Source organism: Pinus tabuliformis, chromosome 5_2 (assembly GCF_031772625.1).
Source record: "Pinus tabuliformis cultivar Carrire ecotype Pingquan chromosome 5_2, CPIR1, whole genome shotgun sequence".
NCBI classification, from domain to species: domain Eukaryota; kingdom Viridiplantae; phylum Streptophyta; class Pinopsida; order Pinales; family Pinaceae; genus Pinus; species Pinus tabuliformis.
In genome coordinates, this window is record NC_142306.1 from 209,990,784 (window position 1) to 210,001,221 (window position 10,438).

The 10,438-nt window shown below is 36.2% G+C and overlaps 2 protein-coding genes across 3 annotated transcripts; both read left to right on the top strand.

Moving 5' to 3' along the window:
- The first annotated feature begins 211 nt into the window (after nucleotides 1–211).
- On the top strand, nucleotides 212–4,192 carry LOC149158298 (uncharacterized). Of its 2 annotated transcripts, none has more exons than XM_089436185.1 (7): nucleotides 212–349; nucleotides 1,705–2,189; nucleotides 2,317–2,763; nucleotides 2,966–3,027; nucleotides 3,240–3,323; nucleotides 3,482–3,584; nucleotides 3,775–4,192. In XM_089436185.1, the coding sequence occupies exons 2-7, from the start codon at nucleotides 1,755–1,757 to the stop codon at nucleotides 3,802–3,804; spliced, it is 1,161 nt and encodes a 386-aa protein (XP_089292311.1). In that variant the 5' UTR covers nucleotides 212–349; nucleotides 1,705–1,754; the 3' UTR covers nucleotides 3,805–4,192. The 2 variants fall into 2 exon arrangements, with proteins under 2 accessions (XP_089292311.1, XP_089292310.1); XM_089436184.1 differs by lacking the exon at nucleotides 212–349 and adding an exon at nucleotides 383–466.
- Nucleotides 4,161–6,564, top strand: LOC149158299 (uncharacterized). The gene is made up of 4 exons (XM_089436186.1): nucleotides 4,161–4,293; nucleotides 4,572–4,727; nucleotides 5,001–5,060; nucleotides 5,383–6,564. Exons 1-4 carry the CDS (start codon nucleotides 4,224–4,226, stop codon nucleotides 5,619–5,621), a joined length of 525 nt encoding a protein of 174 aa, XP_089292312.1. The 5' UTR covers nucleotides 4,161–4,223; the 3' UTR covers nucleotides 5,622–6,564.
- Nucleotides 6,565–10,438: the final 3,874 nt, after the last annotated feature.

Genomic DNA, 10,438 nt, shown 5'->3' on the forward strand with positions numbered 1-10,438 from the left:
TAGAAAAACTGAAGGCCTTGTATGGTTGGGCTGATGAGAGCCTGATAGAGGATGTTTTAGTGGCTGTTAATTATGAGCTTGAACAAGCCTCTGCTTCCCTGGAGTCTATGGCTGTGATGACGTTGCCGGAGAATTCAGATCCCTCTGATGCATCTGAAGCTGTTGAGAATTCTCTACCTGATCAGAGTTCTGAAGGAAGTGGCCCTCTATTGCCTGAGTCCTTGGGTTTTGAAAATTTACATGTGACAGTTTCAAGAGGACACATGCCAACTGCTCCCCCTGAGCCAGAATGGGAGGATTCAGATGATGTATATTTGAAACATCGAAAGGAAGCATTGTGGATGCTCAGGTATATTTTGCCAGCCTATTTCCATGAAGTCCATTGAATTTTTTTAAGGTGTATCCAATGAGCGTTTCAATGGCATTCTGATCCTTTGCTGTGTTGAATAGATCCCACATTTTAGAGGTAATATTGGCATTCATATTGGTCACTCTGATTCGCAGAATTCTATTAATCATCTCATTGAATTGATCTATTAATGCGATTTGTTTTGGGTTTATACCGTTGGGAATGCCGATGTGTTGCTGCAAATTTGTTTGGTTTTGATTTGCAATGTTGGGTCGCGTTCCATTGTATTTCCCCAGTGCTGCCATACATTAGCCCCGTTAAATTCAGATCGCTGGTATGGGAAGTAGAAGCTTGAAATCGGAATGTAGTTAAGAATGTAAAATCGTCTTGTAATTGGCGGTGGAATGAATGTCTTTGCCAAGTTGACCAGGGTTCAATCCAGAAGACAGGTGCTATTCCCCTTTAGGTTGTATATCTCAAAATTATGTAGCTCCAATTTTTTGTTCTCATGGGCATTACGAAAGCAGCTTTAAACTTCTAGGGCAGTATTGTTTCCAATTTTGTGCTCGTGAAGCTCAGGGATCAAATGTAAGTTCGGCCACTTGCAAATATTGTATCATCACAACATCACAGCCTATCTGTTTAAGATTTCGCTAATAGCGGTCCTGGTGACCCTGGTCTCTCTCCAAATCAACAGCTTAGAAGTTTGTAGAACAATTGGATCTAAAGATCTGCTTGAGCTTAGGTCTGATGTTTCTCTCCTGCAGACAATTTTTCATTTTCATTTTGCTTACCTACTAAACCTTTCTGGTCAAATGTATTTAAGCATACTAGTGTTTCTTAAACTATCTCATTTCCTTGACATCTGATAGTTTCGCAGCTTGATTACCCTTTTGGTTGCCTGATTTGCATGAGTTGAGCCATGTAGTGAGAAATTTGATGTTAAACTAATCTTTTTACTGCTTCACTCACATTGCACATTTAACTCTCTATGCAGGGAATTATTTAAGCCTTTACTTTGTATGTTGAATCTAATTTCAAGGTCTTATGGGTTATTGATTGAGGTTCAGACTCTAGAATAGTTTACTCAAATTCTGAAGATATTTATATCTGCAATCATCCTTTTTCATAATTCTGACACTGAATCTCGGTTTTTATGGGCTATTGATCGAGGTCCAGACTCCAGAATTGTTTACTAAAATTTTGAAGATATTGATATCTGCAATCATCCTTTTCTTAATTCTGACATCGAATCTCGGTGTGAAGACTAGCTAGATGTACATCCCTTTAATATGGTCTTTTTATGTTGTTTTTCCTTACCAGTATTGAACCTTACGGTATCCGTTTCTTGCCAGGAGCATCACTGGGTCAATAGAATTGTTGTGCTGGATTTTGCGCTGCACAGATGGATGGAGTAGTAGACATTTCTTCTGGTACCTTAATTCATGAAGAGGCTGCAGAGCAGGATGTGGACATAAATCAGAGTTTCCAGCAAACGAATGGCCATCATGAAAATGGTACTGTGTCTGATGATCCGTCCTCTCAGTTCTCTGCAGATTTAACAGAGTCTAGGAAAGAGAACAATGTGGAAGATGCAGACACAAACATGGGAAGCACAAAAATGGATGGGCTTCAAGAACATCCAACTCTAGCAGAGGAGATTGAATCTGAATTGCCAAGAAAAAGTGAAGGAGAAGTTGAAGTGACCTTAATAGCAAATGGGGGTTCGAACCAGACTGGGGATATGTCTGTTGAACAGGAGAAGCAGTCTAATTTAATTCTTGAAGGAGATGACGCATCAAAGCATCCTCAAACAGAAAACAATCCAATGGCTACTGAGGTATGTTCACCATTGCATGTGTTGTTTTTTGCTCATCCTGAATGATTATTTCCTTTGAATGAACATTTATGAAAAACAAGCATAATGAAAGATTGCCATTATAATGCAATATCTGATTCTATTCCAGGGGGTCAAAAGGGTATCCAATCCACTTTCTACTCGGTTGAAATCAAAGAAGGTTAACTCCACTGTCCCAGAAAATGGTAGAACTACAGAATCTCAGAACCAGAAGTTAAGAAATTCTCAGAAATCAAGTACTTTCTTAAAGGGAAACCCAAAAGCTACAACCAGAAATACTATAGATACAAATTCAAAATCTAAGAAAAATACGGTAGAGGTATCGGAAGCTGATAAAGGCGAAACCACGTTGCCTGCTTCAAACAATCCCCTTCGTAGGTCAGTTAACCATGGATCTGCAAGATCAAATTACACTGTTCCACAGCCATTTGCTTTGGCAACTGACAAAAGGGCTTTTACTGGAGTTCGACCTGCTGATAATGAAATTGTTGAGGGCAAAGATAAGTGTACCGTTGCAAATAGTATCACATCTTCCTCAGTTTCCAAAAAGACACAGGTAAAAATGATCAAAGCAGGCTTGGTGGATCTATCCTTTAAAAATTATTAAGGAAATATGAAGGGGGGTGTAAAGCTTGATTATTTTGATGGTGTCTGTGATGGGCACATTGCAGTTAATGTATACATAGTTACAATTTTTTTAATATGTGCTCGGCATATCAATTAGTACACATCCTCACCATTTATTTTATGGTTGTTAGTTGGTTGTGAGAACTGCTTCGACCCAAACACCTGGAAAATCTTTGCGTTCTGAGAGCTTGAAGTAAGTCACTTCATCCTTGTTTGTCTGATATCTCCTGGCATATTTTGGCCAGAACAAAGAAGGCCCAGAAAGTAGTACTTTGTTTTGTATTTCAAGACTTATGCTTGTTTTGTGCTGGAAAACATTATTGCCTGGAATTTAATATTAAAATAACTCTTTAATCTGATTTAGTGGTGGAAACATATTGTAAACACTTTTTCTTGTTTTTCCAGGGTGCATGAGCAAAGTATAAAGGTTCCCACACATGTAGATTCAAAGAATGATGAGGAGGAAGACAGCTGTTCTGTTGGCTCCTCGTATCCTTCCATTTGTAAAATTATATGATTGTAAACACAGTAATATGATGTTGAATTATCAGTGAGCAGTATGGCCATTTGATCTTTTTTGGCATAATTGCTTTTGTTTGTAGCTTGCTATTGTCTTTTGCATGTGTGTTGTTCTTAATGAGTTTCAGAACTGCAACTCCAACCCAAGCTTTGAAGGACGGATCAGGCAATGGTGCCTCAGGCATTAGCTTCAGTTTTAGATGTGATGAGCGAGCAGAGAAACGGAAAGCGGTATATTTTATTGTGTTTGGTTTGAATTTATTTGTTTTCTCAATGTCAATGCTTTTAAACATTACTAAGTATCACTCCAGAGTGAATTTAGAGTTGCTATAAACAGTATTATGCTGATATTATGTTTGATTTAATTTACTGATAATTGGGAAGGCATGAACATATATTATCATCGCTTGTTTTCAAGTAGGGCTGCAAATCGACATTCAAGGGAAGCTGAAAGATCTTATTTTCGAGGCAATCACAGCACTGCTAGGAATATTTCTCTAAAATCAAAAGAGGAACATTTGGCTGCAGATAAACTAAATGCTAAGGCAGCTGCAGATATTCTTCAAATTAGAAATGAAAAACATAAGGACATTTGGAAGTTAGATCTCCATGGGCTTCATGCAACAGAAGCGGTGCAGGCCTTGGAATTGTGATTGGAATTGGGTGCACCCATTGTTTACTACTAAGGGAAAAAGAGGTGGTCACCCTTGGTCGGTGATGGTCGGTGGGGTTCCATACCCACTATATAGGAGCAGCTGAGAGGTGAGGACAGGACAAGACATATCGTAGAAGGAAAAAAGTTCCAATCTTCTTCTCATCTTGTACTGTCCTCCTTGCGAGTCGCTTTAATTCCACGCGAACTTTTTATACATGACAGACTCAGCCCGTATTAGACCATCAATTCAATTCGTGTTTCAGGTCCCTTTGTTGATTTTGGGAGGTAAGATTCTCTGATCCCATTCTCATATTTCATATAAGTTTTATTAGTGGGACACTTGTTTTCAGGAGCTTTTCCATTTTATTTTCAGTGGGTCGTATCTGAAACTGGGATCCGGTGGACCCATTACAATCCTATTTTTTCCTATGCATTATCCTCTGTGTTTCTGAACGCAATTTTGCCAATTGGGGTAGGTAGAGAAGACGACTAATACATCTATAAGGAATGCGAGTGCAAGTTGTGGGGGCATCAAACTGTTTTGGGTGTCTGTGAGTGTGCAGATTTGGGTAAATGTGGAAGACTAAAGCGTGGTTGCAGTATAGCTTTTTGGGCTTCCTGCATTGATAATCTAGCGACCCAGTTTTTATTTTGTCTGGAATCTATAGTTCAATTTGATTTCTTGGTCACCTGGATCATTGATATGGAAGAAGCCAATGGTAAGCAAGCATTCTGGTTCTTGCCTTTTTATTTAGCTGAAAGTTAATTTATTCCGACATAATTTTTCGTTTCTGGTTTTCGAGCTTGTTTATGTGATGGGCATGTGTGCACACACCCATCAGTGCCTTATTAGACGAGATATACGTACAAACCCAAACACATATAATATGCAAATACCCATTCTTTAAACTGAAAACAGTGTGTTTCAATACAAGAAATGAGGAAATAGGAGGACCTTGTTATGACAATTTATCACATGTTTTCTGATGCAGTTGTAGAATCCAAGGATGGGACCATTTCTGCAGCATCGGCATATACAGGTCATCATGAAGGTCAGATTTTGCTAGGTTATGCTTGATAACAATATTTTATGCTACTTTTCAATGGATTTGTTCTATTTGGGATCATGAAGATCGGTGCAGAAATCTGCATATAATTTGCAGAGTGATGTTCTTTTACGGATTTTTAGACAAACTTTTGTTTTTCAAAGATGAATTCTGCGATTTGAAATCTAATCCACAATAGAAAAAGCCACGAGGCATGGATGGGGAAAATTATTTAGCAGCTTTTCAAGTGGACAAATTTTTTAGCAGCTCTTCAAATGAGTCTCGTATCTGCTTCCTAAATTTCCTGTTTTTTGTTGTTGTTGCTCAGCTGTTCAAGACAGAGATATGAAATTCTTGACCAAGGCTGTTGAAGAAGCACACAATGCAGTTAATTGTGGCCATGGTGGGCCTTTTGGTGGGATTGTGGTTCATAATGATGAGGTTATTGCGAGTTGTCACAACATGGTTCTCAAGAACATGGATCCCACTGCACATGCAGAGGTTTCAGAAAAATATTGGGGCAGCGTCTCCTCTTCTAGGACATCCCCGCAGTCTCAGTCTTCATGAAGAGGGAACAGAAATACCACGGGAAGGTTAAGTCCCTCATTGATGGCTTGAGAGACTCCGGTATTCAACTCATCTGAATACGAAAGAATTCTCATTCGCCATTTTTTAATTTTTCAGATGGGAAAAAAACCTATATTTGATCATAAAATTACTCCATGGTTATAACACTAGATGCCAACAAAATATTGCTGTACATTGCCCAATGGGTTTCTGTTGGTGATATGCCATGCCGGAGTTCGCAGCTGGATAATGTATGTGATGGTTAACCCGTTTGGGAATTAGGTCTCTGCATAGGTCAATGAGACTGAAGGATACAATTAATATGAGTACAATGTGGGAGTGCAAACACAACTCTTAGAAAATGCCAAAGTTCAATCTAAAATAACATGAAATGAAGTAAAAAAAGGATACATAATAGGATAGCCACAGTGAAGTTTAGTATTGTTATCCACATGGACATTAACTAAGGAAAAAAAGGCTGACCATACTTATTGAAAAAAAAAATACATAATATCAAGTCTTTCTCGCCATCTCTTCTCTATTTCAGTGAAAGTGATATGTGAAAACCCATCAATCTCTGATGTAAGTTTCATGTCTGTTAAGCAAGTCACATGATGGTTGTTTTGTAGTTTTTCTCTGTGTTAGGACAGCTTGATAATTTTCATGAGATATGCAAGGGTGTCACTCTTCTTAGACACCGGTACCACTATCCAATTAGGAGAACTTTAGAGGTTGTAGACAATTATACGAGAGACTGTGTACAATTGGATGATCTTTGGGCGCTGAATTACTTCTTAACCAAAATTGGCAGTGAAGGTCAAGTGAACTCATAAGTTATTTTGTTTTCTCTATTCTAAAATTTGAAACTGAATTCAAAACCTTGACTGTTTTCCTTACACATTTGTTCTTCTGGGTACTGTTTTGTATGGAGGGTTCTTGCTTGAATCCCCTTGTTTTGTATGGAGGGTTCTTGCTTGAATCCCCTTTGTTATTTTATTTTTGGATGAACCTAAATAAAATCTTTCCCCATTTCTACTTTCTACTTTTGAGTGTGTAGAAAAAGGTGAATTGATATCCTTCAGTATCTTTCCAGACACCCTAGATTCCTCAGCAGCTGCTAAAAGGTCCCCACTAATAATGTGCCACAGTTTTTGGTAGAAATCAATAGGGAAACCAACAGGCCTGGGGCCCTTACCAATTTCCATTGAGTACACAACTGATCTCAGTTCTTCCTGGACGAGGACCCATGTTTAGTTAGAAGCTGCTAAAAGGTCCCTACTAATAATGTGCCACAGTTTTTGGTAGAAATCAATAGGGAAACCAACAGGCCTGGGGCCCTTACCAATTTCCATTGACGACACAACTGATCTCAGTTCTTCCTGGACAAGGACCCATGTTTAGTCTGCTATCGGGATTTGAGATATCAAAAGGCTCTGTTAGCAGGTTTTGGTGGTAATATTTTGCTGCTGTCTTAATACACAGAGCTGATCTGAGTTCTTCTTTCCAGCCTTATTCTATATGTCATGTTTGCTTCTCTTCTCCCTTCGATAGTTGTGTGAAAGAAAGCAGTTGTCACGGACCAGAGCTTTCCCCCTTCACGGTTCATTCATCAGACAACACCAGTAGGCTATGATATCCTCATGGCTGTGCCTTTATGGTCCTCAGACCTTTCTATTCTTTTTCCTCATGGCTAAGATCTTGTTTTTAGATATATAGGTCCATTTTTATAGGAGATTGCTTTTGCACTCCCCTTTGGAGCAATTGTATGTATGTGGAAGGAAAAGCAATTATGATATCGCTATTGATTTGCCAAACCATTGTTACGTACTTTTTCAGGTCTAAAGATGTGTAACTTGTGGTTTAGCTTGGTACATTCTCTTGTATACCAGTTTACTTTGAATTAGTAAATATCATAAGCCCAGTAGCGATTTAAGTGTATGTCTGCATGGAAAACTGCATTGGGCTTGAACTTTTCTAAAAAATTAAGTTGTATTTAAAGGAATATGGTGTCCAAAAAAAATAGAACTCCAAACATCAAATCTCTTTGCTCCTTCTAGGCTTGAACCAACATCTCTTTAAGAGAAATTCAACAATTCTAATTTAATAATCCTATCGGCCTCTCTTTGTACCTTTTGGGACAATTGCTAGTATACAGATAATGTGGGGTTTTCAGTTGTAAGCTTTCCCCGGGTTACATACTATGTTAATGTGTGCATGCGATTGATGTTTCATTGTTTTTAATGCTGCTAAATTGATGATCAACGTAGAGGAGGTTATGTATTATGCATATATTCCGCAATAGTGTATAGTCGGGATAATATCTGTGAATAAGTGTCACATTATTCAAAATTTCTACATCTCGTAGGGCATTGCAAGTGGCTATGCTACTTTGTTTTGCTTGTGAGAGCTATCTCCATTGAGGGCGAGGTGAGAGGGAACGTGGCATCATGCAAGACCGCACGTTGCCTAAAGGAGGTGTGGGTTATTTATATACTTTTTTAACAAATTTATATTTTTTCTCCTAATTGTTTGTATAAAAAAATTCATCCATTTTTCTCATCCAACCCATCATCCATGGGACATTTAAAATATAAATAGTTATAATATGCAGAGATGAATCTACGGAAAAAAGGAAATTCAAATGGATGCCCATAAATGGCGTTGACAATGATAGATAGGGGGAAACCATGTTAGGTACTCTGCCTCCGAACCATGTTTTATACTTTGTTGATTGCAATTATTCAACAATTAAGCAAACAACAACTATTCCAACCTTTCAATAGTATGGCGAAGAGATGAAGTAAGTGCAAGAAACACATTAAATAGAGATGAAAATGATGATAAATATGTTCATTGTTCTACGGGTTTCAACGAATACTGATAGGGATATCTAGTTAAATCGCTAGTTGTATCCAACTAAATAAGAAGTCGGGTATTTCACTAGGTGTTATTAGGGATTTATAGCTGGGAAACACCCATGCCATGGCAGAAGTGAAAAGTTCAGAGGCCACTTTAGACTTTTTCTTAATTCAATTAAAATTAAATGAAAATATGTGATGGGTTGATGAATTCCATCCTCGAACATTTCTGTTCAATGTTTTCAAAGTCTCACCATTAATTTTTTTTATTAGATGTGAAGTAACCAAATTTAAATGCCGCAATCCCACACCTCTACCTTCCTTCCTCTATGATAGTTCAAAAAACATATGGGATCAAGTCTCATTTAATGGGTAAATTACAACACCATTTTCCATGTGCAATACACATTGTTTGGTTTGTTGTGACTTTTTAATCTTTTTCTTCCATAATGATGACAAATCTAACATTTGTACACAATAGTCAATAATAACTACCTACTACTAATTAAGTACCAAACTATAATAACTACCTACTACTAATTAAGTACCAAATTATAATAAATCTTCTTGCTATTTTTTTTTTTTAAATAATCTAACATATAAATCTTAAGTCTTAGTATTAGTATTCCATGCCACCACTGCCATCGTGATCCAAGCGACCAACATGCTGTAAAAGTTGAGTGGGAGGAGACCATGCTCTACTACCTGTTTCTTTCTCTCCATTTCAATAGTTTTATTGCTTTTTCAATAAAATAAAAATAAAAATGATACCATGTATTGATCCATTGCATTAATAATAAAAATGGCACCATGTATTGACCTATTGTATTGAGAATTCATGGTATTCATGTGGAATATAACCTATTTAAAAGGGAAATTAAACCAGTCTAGATCCATTTTAACTCCAGATCTACTAAACGCTGACATGCAAACCTTTGTTATGAGTGAAAAGAGATTTGATCCCTCTCAACACTTGGTAGATCCAAAATTCAATGGATCTAGACTGGTATAATTTTAATTTACATATAAATAATTATATAATTTTCATATAATTTATTTCATTCTTTTAATTAAATTTATTATATTATTGAATAATTAATGTGTTTAAATGATAAGAGTAGGGTGTTAGTAACTCTTCTGTGAATCTTTGATCCGAATAAGAGCCACTGGAGTGATTTCCAAGCCTTTTAATACCAATTTTTCGGCTTACCTATTTTGTTGCAATATAGTCTTCCCCTTATTTACAACCTAATCCATTTTATCTTAGGTGTTCTTCCCGAATCTTATATTCCTTCAATGTACATTTACCCCTTTAAAAATAATTACTAATAATTTAATATCTTGTTGAATTGAAGCTTCTGTGATCCATAATAGTTATAGCGTAAATAACATAAAGAGAGACATTTGTCGACAACGGCTATCTTGACGGACGACTAATTTTGACCAAGGGACCGCAGTCAAAAAGTCAAATAGATAATTTAATGGGAGTTAGTTATCATACCTTAGATTATATAAAAGAAATAATTATAGATGTTGTTTACGTTATTAGTTTATTAAAAATTGTAACTTATATGGGAAATAGTTAGATCAAACACCTAACTTCTATATATATATAAATATAAATATATGTAAGGTAATTTTAAGATGATAGTTAGTTATAATAATATATTACTAGAAAGTTAAAATTATATATATATATATATATATATAAAATAATAGAAGTTAGTTAAAATTATATATATATATATATATATATAAAATAATAGAAGTTAGTTAAAAGGTATAAAAATGTAAATTAAATGGGAATTAGTTAGAATAAAGACCAATATATATATAAAAATATATATAAGGTATGTTACTTAGTTATAATTACTAGAAAGTTAAAAATAGATAAATATATATATATATAAATGAAATAATTTTATATAGTGATTACGTTATTAGCTGGTTAAAAGGTAT